The sequence below is a fragment of the Trachemys scripta genome, chromosome 4, assembly GCF_013100865.1.
Source record: "Trachemys scripta elegans isolate TJP31775 chromosome 4, CAS_Tse_1.0, whole genome shotgun sequence".
NCBI classification, from domain to species: Eukaryota; Metazoa; Chordata; order Testudines; family Emydidae; genus Trachemys; species Trachemys scripta.
In genome coordinates this window covers 3619570-3638794 of record NC_048301.1, presented here as the reverse complement: position 1 = coordinate 3638794, position 19225 = coordinate 3619570, and the positions used below count along the sequence as shown (strand labels likewise).

The window sequence follows — 19225 nt, the reverse complement described above, 5'->3', positions numbered from 1 at the left end:
GAGTATTAGAAGTGCCCACAATCTTGCTCTCCCAGATCAGACCTCATTGAATCACAACAATTTTTTTGCTTTAAGAACATACAGTTTTTCAAGTAACAGTTTTGCAATTTCTATTAAAAAAAACCCACTAGGAAGAACGCCTGTAACATGGGTGCTGTGTTCAGATTAGTTAATACCTTTTGATATAGCCAGGTAATTGTACATGGGCAAGTCATAACAAGGGCATAAATGAGACTTGGAAAAATACAGACAGGTTAGTGGCCTGTACAAGATGGAAACAGATGGCTTGAGACTGAAAATGGGCATGAGGACACTGACCAAATCACATTTCTCATATGCTCTACAGTTTAGGGAGTATTTGCCATCTAGCCTCTATCTAACTAAGTCTGTGGGCTGAAACTATGACTATGAGGAATGCCTTCTTCACAGATATCTGCTGTATGGTACAGATGATACTCTGACAAACCAGAGGTCCCAAGAGCTTTGTGAAACAATCCCAAAAGCAAAAAAAGAGTTACATGAAGCAGAGGAAATATCCCAAGACAGCTACATCCACATCATGATGCCCACAGCACAACCACATGTGTTGCTAGGAACAAATCAAGTTTCCTTTGGTGTAGCCATCAAAGCAAAGCAATTACCACAAGCAACCTGAAGAGCCTTGGATCAACCCATCCATTATATATGTCATAGTAAGGTGAGCAAGGGCTGTTTCCCCTAGATTGCGAGGGTAAAAGTTGAAATCACAACCCATGTAGCCTAAATGAACTCAAAACAGTTCTGAATGTTCAAAAAACGTAAGTGATGGCAGTGTTAAAAGCAAGAGGTTTGTTTGGTCCAAAGTTCCTGCTTTTTGATAGGATCCACTAGACTTTTGGAGAGGATCTGAACAATCCAGAAGTCAGAGTGTGTCAACCACAGGAGACTCAGGCTCTAACAGATTTTCTTACTCAATCTGAAATCAAAGATCCAGTGAATTGAGAAAACGTATCATATTCAAAGACAAACCCTGGTAAGGATTACTAACAACATCTTGGTTCCATGCCAACTGATCTGCAGACAGATCTCCTGAACCAATAGGATCAAAGAGAATACACAGAGGAATTCCTGATTCCAGCCCAAGAGAAGGGGCTTCTATCAAGGATATTAGGTCTTGTTTGACCATATATCAGAACTGGAGACAATGAGTGGTCTCCTTGCCTAGTCAGGACTACTCTCCTTGTACTACACAATACCCGAACAAGATCTAAGACAGACATCTGTGTCACTGTATGAAAACTCTCTTCAAAGTATCCACCTGGACATAGCTCTCCATCCTACACCACATGAATATTTGGTATTGGCCAAAGAGAGAAAGCCTTGCAAGCTAAACAAAACAGCTCTCGACTCCAGAACACTGGCATGAAGCTTTCATCTGGGACCAGATCCACAAACCTTGAAAAGGTGAGGGTGGTGTGGCAGGATAAATATCCCAGTCCACTATCTGGAAATATTCCTTTAGAGATGGTAAGGGAGGTGAGAAGTGAATTCCCTTATATGCATGTGTTACCTTCACCTTTTCCATCTTGAATGATTTGAGATTTAAGTGGCTCAGTTGTAAGTAGGGACAAGAAAAAGTAGAGCTTTTGTAAGTCAGTGTTGTGAAGACCACAGATGTAGCCTGGGTGCAATATCACCCAATTACACTGTTAAGGAGCCTGTCTGTGGGCCAAGGTCCAGATGCGGAAATTAATGAAAAAATGCCCTGACATTGGAGAGGAGGTCAGAATAGCCGGGTTTTCTTTATTTTTTTAAAGGTGCCATTTAAAGCAAAGCATCTCCTGGAGACCTGTGGTTAGTTGTACTGATATAACAGGGCTGGAGATTGTCCTGTGAAAAGAGGCGATATAAATGCCAGTGTTGATTTATAGGTTGTAATTTTCAGCGACTGTGTTGCCTAGGAACAACACACCAACAATTCCAAGCAATTAATGTTCTTAATCACAGTTGAGAATGATAACTTCACAAGTTAAGTGCTTTCCACTGGGCACTGTCAGTACTTGAGTGTGCAGGCTCAGGAAAGTTTAAACAGCAAGAACTCTTCTGAGGCACCTGTGCCTGATATAGACTGCCTGCTGCGCTCAGATGGAAGACAGGTTGAGGAAGGATGTTCCAGAAGTTAGAGCACTAGCCAATGACTTAAGAGACCTAGGTTCAAGTCCCTGTTCTGACACAGACTTCTTGTATGACTGTTGGCAAGTCATTCATCCTCTCTGTGCCTCAGGTCCCATCTGTAAAATGGACTTACAGAACTCCCCTACCTCACAGGTGAGTTGTGAGGAAAAATACATGAAAGATTGTGATGTGCTCAGATACTACAGTAATATGTAAGTACCTAAAACAGGATGAAAGTCTTAATGGCACTGCAGAAGAATAGGTTCCAGGGCTAGAGCACTGGAGAAAACGTACCAGAAGACTCACTCCAATTGGAACAGAAGGATTTGGTGCCCAGGTAGCAAGGTCCCTGTAATGGCTGCCAACTTTTCTTTTTAATTTATTAAAATATAGCACCTTGGAAACTCAGGGGTTTCAATGAACAGTTCATTAGACATGAATAGAAAAAAGCATGCCAGTAGTGATGCAGCATTGGCTGATGATAGTAGAGCACATTCCAGGAAAGCTCTTTATGACCTCGCTTCAGAAACAAAGCATTGACACCAATATTTGGAACCTAAGTATCTCTGGGCACTAATGGTTTTGGATGGTTTCAAAGTCAGGGGACTGGCACCAGATAATAAGTTTTGGTCACTTTCACAGCCAATAAATGGTGAGGCACTGACGAGAACCAGTAGGAACAAGAGCCATCTCATATTGAGCCTGGGAATGGTTTTCAAAGGTTTTGGTGCAGAGGGTGTCTTGCACTTAAGGACACCTTGCACTTGGTTAAGGAAACCATCTAAAGAATAGTGGAGCTGATAAAGGCCATGCCAGAAACTAATCAGAACCTCAACCTGGAAACTTGAACATTTCTACTGATTTCATCTGGAGGACTCCCACAAAAGCAACTTCTAGACCCTCAGTCAGCTATCTCCGCAGGCACTGAAAGGCAACCATCTGTAATCATCACCTTTGTGTAGTGTTTATCTGAGATTAAGTTTCTGATACTGGAAAGACTCCAGGACAGGAGATCTGGGTATAAGGGTGCCAACATAGTAGACCCCAAAGGATCAGGGAACTATGGTGCTCCCTATAAAAGCAAAGTTAACCATGCCAGGTTCTCAACACCAGACCTAGCCAATCCAGATAGGTCTGGGGACCCTTCCTCTGAGCAACTTATGCTAGACAGAGGCTCACTGCTTGTGAATATGCTGTATTGCACTTAGGCCAGTACATCACCAAAGCTGACGCTAGATGAGGAAAGCACCGAGGATCCCGTGTGCAATAACTGCACCTTTAGCAGTAAAGAAGGAACTGAGAAGCAGTTGGGACCATTCCCATTTTATATTCTCAGGACCCATCACCATATGTGTATATATATGTGTGCGCATGCGCATTAGGGAGGAGCAAGTGGCCCCAGACACTGCTCTCTAGAAGATCTCACAGCTTGATGCCGGGAGGTACTAATCCCACACATAGGAATAAGCAGAGGCCAGTCAAAGAAGAATCCAGGTTTTATCCCACAGTAAGATCTTTTCTACACCATCAAAAATGGAACACGCTATATTTCACTGGTGATGGCAAGAGAAGATGTAATGCAGACAGTGTTCAGGCATTTTACCATCACGTACCTAACCCTGCAGGGCCAGGAGACATGATGGTATAAACAGAGTATTGCCCATACTGTGTCTTCCATGGCTGCTATTACCAATAAAGCTGAATTGTTGGGAATTACAGGGGTTTTTTTTTTTTTTTTTTTTTTGCCTGCATAGTGACTGCCTTAAAGACCTAATCCTTTTCTGCATAAACCTTTTACTGGCTGGTTATGTCTCTTTTCCGGTCTATTGCTGTATCGTGCGCTGAACTCTGATTGCATCTTCCTCATACTTCACTGATCTATCGCCACACACACATCATTGCTATCCCAATCTCACTACACTGTCTCATCTACAGATTATTTCTAAAGGCTTACGTTGAGCATGATATTTTCATTAAAATGTAAGCTGCAAAAAGAAAATATACAAATTTCATGTGCAACCCATTTGTTAAAGCCATTTTCGTTCTAAATAATTTTAAATACTCATATACACCTGGTACTCAACATAATACGTTTTTATTTCCTGAAAATTAAATTGTAGGACGAAATAAGGAGCAGAGATAGTTTGTTTGTGAATGCATTTTACCTTTTGATCCATCCATAATTCCACACAGGAAGATAAATAATGATCGTGTTCCCATCTGCAGCAGTAGTTCATAACCATGATACAAACTAATGCAAAGAGCAAAATCTCCTTCAATTATGCCCTGTTGTATCCCCTAATAAAAAAATGATGACACACTGGATTAAATTAAAGAGGTCAATAAGCAACAGGAATCATACTGCAATTTTTGATGCCAAAAATCAGTTTAACATTTGAAAAACAAAACTGCAAAAGAAAACAATACTGAATTGGTGGTTTGTCTCCCAAAAACCTCATGAACCACGCTGGAAATGGTTTGGCAAAGTTTCCTAATAATTAATAAAAGTAACCTTTTTTTTCCAAAGGAGACATGGAAGAATTTTGATAAAGGAATCACTTGAAAATTATGGACATTGGCAAAAATATTTTCAAAATACACCAATGCTGTTTTGCTTGTCCTCTGGAATGAATTAACCATCTGCCTTATCAAGGGAATACCATTTTGCACTGCTGTTTTGTTGTACTGTTTTTTGTATTTGGCAGGGTGGAATTTCCTTTACACTTGCCCAGCCTAAGCATCTTGAGTTGATAAAGTTGTACTGGTTGTTATAAATTACATTCTCTGTTACGCTTAAGACACTCATAGGACTTTTGGAAAACCATAAATGAACTGAGTTTCTCTGTATAGCTGTCACCTGGCTTATTAAATAAACGAAGGGCAGACTATTTGTGATTAGTAAAAACCCTGCGGCAATTTAGACAAGGAGGTGCATTAGCTGAATTTTCAGACCTCAGTGTAATCTGGGCAGTTATATTTTACATGTCTAGTTCCCTATATAGTTTCAGATGGATACAGTATTCTTCCCTCTTTTCCTAAATGGTCCTGCAGTGGTGTTGAGAGTGGTTAAACAGTTTGGCACATTACATCCCAGGGTTGCATATCTGTGGTAATTTCTATTTATAGTTTGTCAAGCATTTTGAGATCCATTGGTATTTTATGTACTATGTAAATGTAGGAATATTACTACAATTTATTGAATACTGTATAATATAAACTCATTTAGCCAATTATATTACTAAGTAACATTTACCGCATTGTGTGAAGAAGGGTTTTTCCGAAATTGATCTCTTGCTAGAATTATCTGGTACTTTGTAAGGCTGGGAATATCACGCTGTGCCAAAACTCGAATTTTAATCAGGCGGCCAGCAAACGTTTCCAAAACCTGCAGGTAAAAGAAAAAGCACATATGTAATGCAAAGATAAGAAATAATTATGCTTTTTCAAAATTTTGTTTGTATGTCTATAATCAACAGTCAGCTTTAATGCATAGTTATCTGCCAAACAGAGATAAAATAATCAGAATTTAACTGACTTGTTTAGTTTGTAGGCTAAATGGTAATTTTGTCGAGACTATTCTATGATTAAATTCACTTCAGGATAGTTTATAGTATAGCAGATGGCTATTGCCCATGTTACATCCCATTACAGTGTTCTCCACTGTCAGTGTAAGTTTCTTGTGTCTTCCAGGCTGTAAGTATTTTTTTTTTTAATTTAATTCTGTTCATACACATTATGCAAGCCTGTTTTCCACTTCAGTGGAGCAAGGGAAATGACCTGCTCCAAGTCAACTTAATACGGTTTTTCTCCTTTGTTCCTTTGCCAAAGGTGGTTAGGATTTTTTTCCATATACTTAGTTTTGCATGAGCGCTAACTCTACAGTTTTATTATTAGAGTAATCAGATTTACTCTAGACAAATGGCTTTTTCAATTTGTTGGTCCATTTGGGTAGCAGTATCAAAAGTGTCTTGGCACTCTGTAACACCATCTTCATTTGACAAGAGACCATTCACTCTGAATTCATGCTAGCTGTATGCACTAGTAATCAGACTGAGGTAGTGTTTATACTAACTATGTTTACAAAATGTCCCAGAGGTTGTAGGAGGAGTTCAGTTGAATTGGTGTAAAAGCCAGTGAAAGCTGTAACATTCAGAAAGCTCTGGATGGCAAACCTGTTTAGAACCATTTTTGTTAAACATGATGAAAAACGAGGCTACCTGCAGTAGTAAGTACAGGTCTGCTTGTTGGAATCTTGGGTACCAACAGCTCCCACCAATTTTAACCCTGGTTAAGGCTAAACCAGAGGGAAATGGTTTGGGAAAGTTTCCCCTGTGTCTAACGTGAAATGTACTAACAGCAGGAAATCAATGTCAGATAAATCACAGTTTTAGAAGTAGAACAACATGTTTATTCCAGATGTCAACTATTCCAGTTTTACTTTGCACACACCTACAATATTCTGATCTCTTTAACTATGGTAATTATCAAGTCTACAATTCATCTACATGTGCCCACTACGATGACAACTTAGCATAGTTCTTTTTGCCCACTTGCTTCAACTTATTCTGCAAGTTGTATTGTTCTGGCTTCTTATTTTGTATTTGCTAGGTTAGATGTACTAGGGCACTTGAAGGCAAGTCCTGGGGGAGGGGGAAGCAATAAACTTCTTTGGCTCATCTTCAGACATTTCCCCCCCACACATCCCAAAGAATCATCAATGGGAAAGGAAAGGGAGTGGGAGAGGAGGGAATGGAGCTTCGGTAAGGGAACATATCTCCATCCCTGCATGTGACAGACCTGCTGGATGTGGAAAACCTAAGTGATTATGGATGTGAAAAACCTAACTAGGTGACCATAAGGTAAGCAGACTAAGCAGCCCATTACAATGTGAGCTCTGAGCTGTTTATTGGAAAATGAGTCTGGGGCTCCAACTACCAACGTAATGCTCTGTTGGGTGGATCTGGGTCTGCTTCTCTTGCCTCCTTCCGGGGCTTTGCATTGGGGGACAGAAATGATCCACTGATAAGACCATGATAAAATGCTGAGGCTAATGTAGCAGGTTCATGCAGCTTGTCAGTAGCAATTTCTACCTTGGGAGAACTGCCTTCGTATCGTTGTGTCACTTGCTTCCTCCTGGGAGGAAATGAAGCAAAGTAGGAAAGATCAAGGGGATTGCTTGCTGCTTCACTGTTGGGGCTTCCTGACTCTTTTCTGGCTCAGGACAAGGCAATTAGGGTGACCCCTTCCTGAGCTGGCCACAAAATGAGCCGAACTTATTGTCTATGCACTGTTGGGCAATAAGTGCATGAATATCAAGTTTTCCCTCTAGACTTTTTTCTGCTTGATTGCTAGGCTACAAGGGCATGCTGCTGTAGTGCTTCTGGAAGAAAGGGAAGCCAAGAATCCAATGTCTGTCCCCAATGCCAGTGAAAAACACTTGCCCAGATTTCTGCATCAGAAATTTAAAACATTAACGTTTATTTTAACTTAGAAAAAAAATCAGAACATCCTAAATCTCTTGCAGCAAGGAGTTCTTGTTCACTTTGCCTGTATCTGTGGAGGCAGAATAAAAGTGGCATGCTCTTCAGCAGAACAGTTATAGCCCGTGAGCCAATAAGTCAGTTCTTCCCCAAAAGACCTATTGTAGAATTTGTAGGGACCTTACAGAGCTGAAGAAATACATATTCTATGGCATATATCAGTGTAACCTGTAAATGATAGCCACTAACCACTACAATTAACAACATGATGGGAGTTGAATGAGATCTGCATTACACATTAGAATAAAATATTTAAATAACCAACATGATTTGAGCAGGTCAGGGGAGATATTTACTGGAATGATGTGCCGTGAACTACTATATTCTAAGAGAAGCAATAACTTCTATAATGCAGTACTACTATTAGATCAAAGAAATACTTCAAGACGAGAACATGAAAGACCTGAAGACAAAAATGTAGTGTGCATTACACCCAAAGACCTGTATAGTGTACATTAGTATTTGAATATAAGCTAATAAACATAAACCAGACTTCTAACTAAAAAATAGCATATACAAAATATAAAGGCAAACATTTTTCCTTTAAAGGGAGTCAATGCCTGGGCTAAATTTTGATAACATCATTGCTTTGGTTTTATGAAATAGTTTTTTTACATGATTATTTCTTGTAATTAGATACATCTTTTTAATTTTTCATTGTGTGTGCTTGTGTTTCATCTCTCTGACCTAATTTGCAGTATGGAAGAAAATGATATTGCCACGACATAATCAGTGTACAAGCACTGACTATCTGATCCAATCATCTGCTACAAAACAAACCAAGAATGACTATTATGAAAGACAGCAGGATTCAGTCACCTGGAACTTCAAAAGTGAAGCAGATAAGGACAGTAAACATAACCTACTTAGAAAAGATACAGCAACATGCATCACTCAGATACAAGTGAATCATTACATTTAACTAATCTCCCAGTATTTGATTTAAATCAGCTATAATTAAAAAGCAGAGTAACTGAAAATCATTTCAATCTTTCCAGAACATTTTTGTTATACATAATAGTATAAAAATATTTTTTAAAACAGAACTGTAGAACAAGTACATTTTCTTTTAAATTTAAATATGGAATTCTCAGTAGTGCCTGAGAATTTTTATACCTCAATGAGATCAGTTAAAAAAGCAGTTGAAAATATTACCAACAGTATATACAAAGACATGAATACATAATTATCTCACTCTATCAAGTGGCAAAGTAGCCAAGAATGCAGTGGCATATGATATCAAATTAAATAAAATATTTTCCCTTACTGAACAAAATCAACATTACTTTCACCACTTAAAAACTGATCAATTTCATCCCCACACCACCTAAGGTACTAAAACCACAAAAAAGTTTCCCACGGCCCACTAATATCCTCAAGTATACATGGAATCATTTGAGACCTGAACTCAAATCTAGCATAGACTGCAGTATGGAGGTTTAAATATATTTAAGAATATGCACATTAAGTCAAATCTGATAAGATTTTGTTAAGAACCCCTGTGATCTCTCACTAGGTCATGACATTAATTTGTTCTCTTTCGGCCTAAATAAAAATAAAGGCTGTAGGATTATTTCTAGAGACAGCAGATTTAGGCAGGAAATAAACCCTGTCATTAGACTGGTCATTTAACTCCACACTACCAAGTTTCCCGCAGTTAAAATTATCTTTAACAGTAGAAGATGATCTTAAGATATCATCTTAAGAACATAACATAAGAACAGCCATGCTGGGTCAGACCAATGATCCCTCTAGCCCTGTATCCTGTCTTCCCAAAATCGTCAATCCCAGGTGCTTCAGAGGGAATGAACAGAAAAGGCAGTCATCACGTGATCCATCCTGTGATGTCAACTCCCAGTTTCTGGAAGTCAGAGGCTAGGGATGCCCAGAGCGTGGAGTTGCGTCCCCGGCTATCTTGGCTAATATCCTCCATGAATTTATCTAATTCTTTTTTAAACCCTCTTATAGTTTTGGCCTTCACAACATCCCCTGGCAATGAGTTCCATAGGTTGACTGTGCGGTGTATGAAGAAATACTGCCTTTTGTTTGTTTTAAACCTGCTACCTATTAATTTTATTAGGTGACTCCTGGTTCTTGTGTTATGCGATTGATTGTGTCCTCTTAAAAGTAAAGATGTGAAGATTTAATCCACACCTGGCCTCCCATAATCAGAGGAAGTTCAAAGTCTGACCTGTCATAACATAGGCCATGGAGCTTCCCCAAAATAATTTCTACAGCATATCTCTCAGAAAAACATCCTTCCTCACTTCCAGTGAGTGGTAGACCTTAAGGAAAGTTAGGCACACAGAGGCTGTTTATTGTTTTAAGATCTGTTTTCTCTTAAATGCTTTGAATTCAAGAAAATCTGGAACATTTTATCCATAGAACTACCAAATATTAAGACACAAATGATACACTGCTATACTACCTTGAAATCCTTTCTTAAATTCTTCAAAACTAAGTCAACATGCAAAGCTAAATAAACTCGCCGGCAAGTTAAAGTAGTATGGCCTGGATTAATGGACTATAAGGTGGATAGAAAGCTGGCTAGATCATCGGGCTCAAGAGGTAGTGATCAATGGCTCCATGTCTAGTTGACAGCCAGTATCAAGCAGAGTGCCCCAAGAGTTGGTTTTGTTCAATATCTTCATTAATAATCTGGAGGATGGCGTGGATTGCACCCTCAGCAAGTTTGCCAGCAGATCGAGGGAAGTGATTATTCCTCTATATTCAACACTGGTGAGGCCACATCTGGACTACTGCATCCAGTTTTGGTCACCCCACTACAGAGAGTTGTGGACAAATTGGAGAGAGTCCAGCAGAGGGCAACAAAAATGATTAGGGGGCTGGAGCACATGACTTATGAGAAGAGGCTAAGGGAACTGGGGTTATTTAGGCTGCAGAAGAGAAGAGTAGGGGGGATTTGATAGCAGCCTTCAACTACCTGAAGGGGGGTTCCAAAGAGGATAGAGCTGGGCTGTTCTCAGTGGTGGTAGAGGAAGGAACAAGATGCAATGGTCTCAAGTTGCCGTGGGGGAGGTCTAGGTTGGATATTAGGAAACACTATTTCACTAGGATGGTGGTGAAGCACTGTAATGGGTTACCTAGAGAGGTGATGGCATCTCCATCCTTAGAGGTTTTTAAGGCCCAGCTTGACAAAGCCTTAGCTGGGATGATTTAGTTGGTGTTGGTCCTGCTTTGAGCGGGGGATTGGACTAGATGACCTCCTGAGATCTCTTCCAACCCTAATATTCTATGAAATACTAGGAGGCCCTTCCACAGGACCAAGCTTATGCAGCTTTGGAAAAATGACAGGTAAGTAAATGTCCTGGCCTGAATGAAACTGAGAGACCACCTTGGACAGGAAAGCCGACTGTGGCTGCAGCTGGACCTTGTCTTTGTAATAGACCATATAGGGCGGTTCTGAGGTAAGTGTCCTAATCTCAGAGATCCAGCAGGCAGATGTTATTGCAACCAAGAACGCAATCTTCCAGGAAACAAGGAGGAGAGAGCAGGAAGCCAGAGGCTCAAAGGGGGTACAAGTTTCAGGTCCCATGGAGCAATGGAGTCCCTGCCGTGTAGGTAGAGGCGCTCGAGGCCCTTGAGGAACTTGGCAGTCATGTTCTGGGTGAAAACCAACCTACCCCGGAGCGGCGGATGGAAGGTCGAGATAGTGGCCTAGTGCAGTAGTTTTCAAACTTTTTTTCTGGTAAAGTAGTTGAAGAAAATTCTTGATGGCCGTGTCCCAACAGAGCTGGGAATGAGGGGTTTTGGGTATGGGAGGGGCTCAGGCCTGGGGTAGAGGGTTGGAATGTGGGGGTGAGTGCTATGGGGTGGGGCTGGGAATGAGGGGTTCAGGGCTTGGGAGGGCTCAGGGCTGGGGCAGGGGGTTGGGGTGCGGGAGGGAGTCAGGGCTCTGGGATGAGGGTGCTGGTTCTGGGTTGGGGCTGTGGATGAGGAGTTTGGGGTGCATGAAGGGGCTCTGGGTTGGGGGGGGACTCAGGGCTGGGGCAGGGGATTAGGGTGCGGGCTTACCTCAGGTGGTTCCCAGTCAGCGGCGCAATAGGGGTGCTAAGGCAGGCTTCCTGCCTGTCCTGGCACTGCAGACCGCGCTACGCCCCGGAAGCGGCCAGCAGCAAGTCTGGTTCCTAGGCAAAGGCATGCAAGCAGCTCCACGCGGGTCTCACCCTCAGACACCCCCCCCCCAACTGCAGGGTGTAACCTGAAGATATTATATCGATCATCCAATGGTCCGAGGTCAGCCAAGACCAGGCCGACCGGAAATGGCACAGGAGATTGAGGAAAGAGTGGGAGGCTGGATCCTGGAAAGAGACTCCCCCACTGCAACTTGAGACCGCTACTCCTTGTTCTGTCACCTGCTACCACTGAGAACAGTCTAGATTCATCCTCTTTAGAACCCCGTTTCAGGTAGTTTAAAGCACCTATCAAATCCCACCTCATTCTTCTCTTCTGCAGACTAAACAATTCCAGTTCGCTCATAAGTCATGTGCTTCAGCCCCCTAATTATTTTTGTTGCCCTCCACTGGGCTCTTTCCAATTTTTCCACATCCTTCTTGTAGTGTGGGGCCCAAAACTGGACACAGTACTCCAGATGAGGCCTCATCAATGCCGAATATAGAGGAATAATCACTTCCCTCGATCTGCTGGCAATGCTCCTACTAATACAGCCCAATATGCCATTGGCCTTCTTGGCAACGATGGCACACTGCTGACTCATATCCAGCTTCTCGTCCGCTGTAATCCCCAGGTCCTTTTCTGCAGAACTGCTGCTTAGCCAATCGGTCCCCAGCCTGTAGCAGTGCATGGGATTCTTCCGTCCTAAGTGCAGGACTCTGCACTTGTCCTTGTTGAACCTCATCGAATTTCTTTTGGCCCAATCCTCCAATTTGTCTAGGTCACTCTGGACCGTATCACTACCCTCCAGCATATCTACCTCTCCCCGCAGCTTAATGTCATCTGCGAACTTGCTGAGGGTGCAATTCATCCCATCATCCAGATCATTAAGAAAGATGTTGAACAAAACCGGCCCCAGGACCGACCCTTGTGGCACTCCGCTTGATACGGGCTGCCAACTAGACATCGAGCCATTGATCACTACCCGTTGAGCCCGACGATCTAGCCAGCTTTCTATCCACCTTATAGTCCATTCATCCAATTCATACTTTTTTTATATCACATCCACCGCTTTCCCCTCCAGAGCGCCAGTTATCTCATCATAGATGGCAACCAGGTTGGTCAGGCATGACTTGCCCTTGGTGAATCTATGCTGACTGTTCCTGATCACCTTCCTCTCCTCCAAGTGCTTCAAAATGGATTCCTTGATAATCTGTTCAATGATTAAAGTGAGGATACCAGTCTGTAGTTCCCCTGGTTCTCTTTCTTCCCTTTTTTAAATATGGGCACTATATTTGCCTTTTTCCAATTGTCTGGGACCTCCCCCGATCACCACAAATTTTCAAAGATAATGGTTCTGCAATCACATCAGCCAACTCCCTCAGCGCCCTTGGATGCCTTAGATCTGGACCCATGGACTTGTGCACATCCAGCTTTTCTATAGAGTTCTTAACCAGTTATTTCACTACTGAGGGCTGCTCACCTCCTCCCCATACTGTGTTGCCCAGTGCAGCAGTCTGGGAGATGACCTTGTCTGTGAAGACCGAGGCAAAAAAAGCATTGAGTACTTCAGCTTTTTCCACATCATCTGTCACTAGGTTGCCTCCCTCATTCAGTAAGGGTCCCACACTTTCCCTGGCCACCTTCTTGTTGCTTACATACCTGTAGAAACCCTTCTTGTTACCCTTCATATCCCTTGCTAACTGCAACTCCAATTGTGCCTTGCCCTTCCTGATTATACCCCTGCATGCTCTAGCAATATTTTTATACTCCCCCCAGTCATCTGTCCACATTTCCACTTCTTGTAAGCTTCCTTTTTGAGTTTAAGCTCACAGAAGATTTCACTGTTAAGCCAAGTATGGTCACCTGCCATATTTGCTATTCTTTCTGCACTTTGGGATGGTTTGTTCCTGCGCCCTCAATAAGGCTTCTTTAAAATACAGCCAGATCCCCATGACTCCTTGCCCCCTCATATTAGCTTCCCAGGGGAACCTGCCCATCAGTTCTCTAAGGGAGTCCAAGTCTGCTTTTCTGAAGTCCAGGGTCCGTATTTTGCTACTCTCCTTTCTTCCTTATTGCAGGATCCTGAACTCAACCATCTCATGGCCACTGCCGCCTAAGTTGCCACCCACTTTTACTTCCCCTACTAATTCTTCCCTGTTTGTAAGTAGCAGGTCAAAAGAAACACGGCCCCTAGTTGGTTCCTCCAGAACTTGTACCAGGAAGTTGTCCCCAACACTCTCCAAAAAGTTCCTGGTTTGTCTGTGTATTGCTGTATTGCTCTCCCAGCAGATGTCAGGGTGATTGAAGTCCCCCATTAGAACCAGGCCCTGTGATCTGGAAACTTCAGTTAGTTGTCCGAAGAAAGCCTTGTCTACCTCATCCCTCTGATCCGGTGTTCTACAGCACACGCCCACCATGACATCGCCCTTGTTGCTCTCGCCTCTCAACTTAACCCAAAGACTCTCAACAGGCTTTTCTCCAGTTTCAAACTGGAGCTCTGAGCAATCATACTGCTCCCTTACATACAGTGCAACTCCTCCACCTTTCCTCCCTTACCTATCCTTCCTGAACAGTTTATACCCATCCATGACAGTGCTCCAGTCATGTGAACTGCCCCACCAAGTTTCTGTTATTCCAATCACATCATAGTTCCTTGATTGTGCCAGGACTTCCACTTCTTCCAATTTGCTAAGGGAGACCCACAGATTAAAATTGTACCTCCTAACAGAGCCTGATGGTTGACACCTGAAACTGCAGGCTGGCTGTTGAATAAACTTTTCTAGTCTCTTGGCGTCTTTGTTTTTTTGGAGTGCCACTGACTTGGCCCTGCCTGCCCCTTTCATTCACAGCGGACATGACCAGTGACGTTGCTGGAGGGTGAGTGTACAAATATTTGAACCCTTTTGCAGGGACATAGTATTTCTTTTCTACCTCTTAGAAGTCGGCGGAATGGAAGAGGGGAGCTGCCACAGTTTGTGAGTTGCAAATCTTAAGGACCCCTGGATGGATAGGCAGTGCGACCCTGGCTGGGTGGAAGAGGATATAATATTAAGAGGTCAGACTTCTCCGGGAACTCCTCAATTCTTAAGTTCAAATTGGCAGCCACCCTTTTAAGGAGGACCTAGTGCTCCTTGAAGTCGTCAGGAGGACTGCCCGTTTGGAAGGGACCTGCCACTGCTTCATCCAGAAACGACAATGGCAATTGCACCACCGGGGGAGGGGCGGGTTCCCCTTCCCTCTCCGGGGAAGGCCCTTACGTGTTGGAGTTTCCTGCACTGTCCCCACGTCAAATTCAGTACCGTGTTCCGACTGCGGTGCCAGCGATGCCAGAGGCAGTTTGTCAGAGGCGGCAAGGGAGGACTGGTGGGAATATGGGACCGGATCATCAGTACAGCCCATGGGTTCCAGTATGGTCACCAAGTGGGCCACTGTTGCTGCTGCCGTGCCGCTGCTGCAGATGCCACACTGGTCTCACGAGTTGGCAGTGAATCACCCCTCCTTGGCAAGGGGCTGAACTCCCGGCATGACTCGGACCATTGCCCTTCTGGCGACCAGGGTGGAGCCGTGGAGGCCTGAGTCTGCCAACTGACCTTGGTTGGCGACCAGTGAGATGAGGGCAAGGATCAGTGCCTTCCCGACAAGCGATACCAGGGAGGTGGAGACCGGTGCCGTGATAGGAAGCAATCCCGCCTCGGTGGGAACCGCCATCTAGGAGACCGTCTAGGTAAAGGTGACCTGCGCCACGGCAATCTTTGGCTGGAAACTCGCCAGTACCAGGGATACAGGGATCGGTGCCTCAACTCCGGTGTCCCATGCCTTGTAGGGAGAGAGTGCAGCACTGGGCACCTGGGCCTTCTGACCAAAGACCGAGAGTGCAGTGTGGGGTCCTAGGCTGCAGAGATGGGGATCTATGCCTGCGGTCCCAAACCCAGGCCCCCAGTCTCAGAGCCCAGGTCATTTGACTCGGGCTTGCAAGGCGAAAAATAGTGTAGACATTTGAGCTCAGGCTGGAGCCCAGGCTCTGAGGCCCACCCCTGTCATGGGATTTCAGAGCCTGAATGTCTGCCCTGGAATTTGTAGCCCTGGAGCCTGCGAGTCAGCTGGCGTGGGCCAACAACAGCCATGCTGCAGGTTTTTTATAGCAGTATAGATATCCCAAAGAGATTACAGTTAAATGGTCAGCAAAGCTTCAGCTGTCTGGATGCACCTCATGCAACATTTCTACATCTGTCCGTATGTGCAGCTTGACTGCTTTGAAATACTACACATCCTGCAATCAGAAGACTCAAGAGTATGCATTGTCCTTTTATCATATGATGGCATGAAAAATGCTAGTAATGACACACTAATTTCAGTTTGTAAAATTGAATAATTGCTTCTCTGTTGTGTCTAATTGCCTTGAGAACAACAAAAAGCACTCCAACTGCAGCACAATTCTCTCCAAACAGCTGTGTTTCTTAGCCAGGACAGAGTCTCGTTAAACTCCAATCGATACTGCTGGAAAGGATGATGGCTAAGCAATGTATTCATGTTGAGCCCATCACCCTGGTATCTGGGCACAAACAGCATGGGTTATTTAGGAGTATTGCAAACATATTGCTTAAGAGTCAGTTTATCCCTACAATCTTAGCCACTATTAGATACATCAGAAACGCAATGCATTTGATTGTATGTATGCATGTTATATCACTATGTATCAAAAGAGCATCACATTGATCTGTAGCCGTGGGGTCCTTTTGGAGTCTTTGCTCCTGCTGGAGTCTCAAATAGCTACAGCAGTGAAAGATGACTTTTTCCACCTGAAAATGGCTAAAAGCCTGTGCCCCATTCTGTCAGATGATGATTTGAACACAGCAATGCATACCTGTGTGACCTTCAGGCTGGAGGTCTACTACAATTTACTATGCCTAGGTATGAGTGTGCAGATCTTTAAAAAACTGCAGTCCAGAATGCAGCCTGCCCTCAGAACACAAACAGTGGAATACAGCAGATCACCCTGATGCTATCACATTACTAAATCAAATTCAGAGTCTGGTCTTAATTTTCAAAATCTCGGTCTTAATAGGACACCTCTCACAGTGCAATAATTCTCTTTCAAGTACATTTCCTCACAAGTTAGGAATTTGTCAACCTGAAGAGTGGAGCCTGTGAAAATGAGAGATCACTTGGCAACAGGGCCACGCTTTTGGTACCTTTGACTACAGCTGTTTAGAATGATGTTGTGGCCTTCAGGACCACATGCAAGACTCACTTATTTGACTTGGCTTTCCTGCAGTCTCAGTTAAAAACAGAAATGTAGCAAAAAAGAGGACAGACCAAAAGGAGGTGATGCCAAAAAGGAATAAAGGGATAGAAAAGAGAAGAGAGAGGAACTAAAAACTAATTAAAAACCCCCAAAAGGACATGCAAATCTACTGCCTTGAGATGAGTAGAGAGGAAATAATGCAATGGGCCTTTTTAAGATTTGGATTTCATTCTTTATCAGGTGCTTGGACACAACAATGCTGGGTGATGTTATAAGAAAAATACATATGGTGGCCAAATCTCTTTGAAGATTCTGCACAACGTGCCTGGAATTCTTGCAGACAAGACTGCATCTTGGGTTGTACCTCTGCTTTCCTAATTCCAAACAACAATGCCACATATAGACCAGATCACAAAAAAGTTCCTTTCTGCCCATTCCTAGACTGATTCTGATGGAACCCCTCCATATGTGCTGAGTTTCTAATGTGCCAGGGGGTGGTCCCCCAGCTCCGCCCCAAGCCCTCCCCCACTGCACCCCCTCCCCCAAGGCCCCACCCGACCCCCTGCCTCTTCCTGCCCCATTCAACATCCTCCCCCACGCGTGCCCAGCTCTCGCTCCCCCTTTCCCCTCCCCCCCCGCACCTCCTGCATGCCACGGAACAGTTGATCTGCGGTGGGCGAGAAACACTGGGGGGAGGAGGAGGCACTGACCGGCGGGGCTGCCGGCAGGTGGGAGGTGCTCAAGGGAGTGGGAGGGTCTGATAAGGGGGCGGCCAGTGGATGCTAAGGACTCACCATTTTTTTTGTGGGTGCTCCAGGGCTGGGGAACACTGTGTGGGACACTGTGGCCCTGGGGGGACACTGTGTGGGACAACATGGAGGCAGCATAGGCTGCCCTGGGGCCCTGGAACTCCACCCAGGCCAGGCCATGTGAGCGATGCAACGCGGGTGTAATGTCACAATCTGCTGCTTTGCGGTTACAGTAATATTTGCTGAAGCCACCACCCTCACTCTGCCCTTATCTGGGACTCCAATGTGTTCCCTGCTGTTTATGGCGATTCACGGGTGCACGGGGGGGGGGGGGGGGGAAGGGGGGGCAGGCAGAATTTGTGCATGGGGCGGGAGGAGGAGGAGGAGGAGGAATGAACGAATGCACAGGATGATCAAACAGCTAGAGCTAGAGGAAGGAGAAGGGCAAAATCACAGGCAGGGAGTAGGAGTTGGGAGTAAAAATGGGATAGAGGCACTGCCAGATATTAGGAAAAGGAGAAAACACTGGGACAGGAAGAGGTAGAGAGGATAAAGTTACCACAGATAGGGTGAGCCACCCACAGTGGTTGCAGAAATAGGTGTAAGTGACAGAAGGGCTTCTTCCCCCTCTCTTTCACAGGATGGAACATCTCAGCACCCACTTTCCAGGGCTGTGTTCTTAAAGGCACAGTGCATCCCAATACCTAGACAAGGCAGCTCTTCTCCATCTGAAATGATGTACTGAGCTACTAAAAGGGACTTGATTCACTGAAATATTTTACACTCCTAAAAAAATCAGAATTGTCATACATGTTTTTAGAGTTGAAAAGAATTCCTTATTAGTTTATATGTCTGCATAAAACCACACAGCAGTACATAATTTGTCTTATCAGCTGTTCTGATAACCTGAATTTGACTCATGATAAAGAGATTGCACTACAGTACTTGTATGAGGTGAACTGAAAAATACTATTTCTTTTATCATTTTTACAGTGCAAATATTTGTAATAAAATAATAATATTAAGTCTGCACTGTACACTTTGTATTCTATGTTGTAATATAAATCAATATATTTGAAAACGTAGAAAAACATCCAAAAATATTTAATACATTTCAATTGGTATTCTATTGTTTAACAGCGCGATTTATTGCGATTAGTTTTTTCTTTTAGTTAATTGCGTGAGTTAACTGCGATTAAATGACAGCTCTAATTAAAAATATTAATAGTTGCTAGTAGTTTTAGTAATCACATCTAAGTAGTTTTAGTATAACATTTTCTATGTTTTTTATTGTGAATTTGTAATTTGCAATTTTTAATTCTAATTTTTATAGTAATTTTATTCTTTAGGACTCAAAAAAGTCATGACATTAAAAAAAAAGGATTATTTTCATTTGCCTT

General features: G+C 43.4%; 1 protein-coding gene across 3 annotated transcripts in view; it reads right to left on the bottom strand.

Annotated features, from left to right (window-relative positions):
* FANCM (FA complementation group M) overlaps positions 1-19225 on the bottom strand; it is a 132519-nt gene that overhangs the window by 71561 nt on the left and 41733 nt on the right. For all 3 annotated transcript variants that reach the window (XR_004645432.1, XM_034767999.1, XM_034768000.1), the window contains exons 5-6: positions 5408-5539; positions 4320-4452 (exon numbers count right to left, since the gene is read on the bottom strand). Coding sequence is in view for 2 of the 3 variants with exons in the window: in XM_034767999.1 (XP_034623890.1) it covers positions 4320-4452; positions 5408-5539 (265 nt within the window). In the remaining variant the exon portion in view is untranslated. The remainder of the gene's footprint in view (positions 1-4319; positions 4453-5407; positions 5540-19225) is intronic.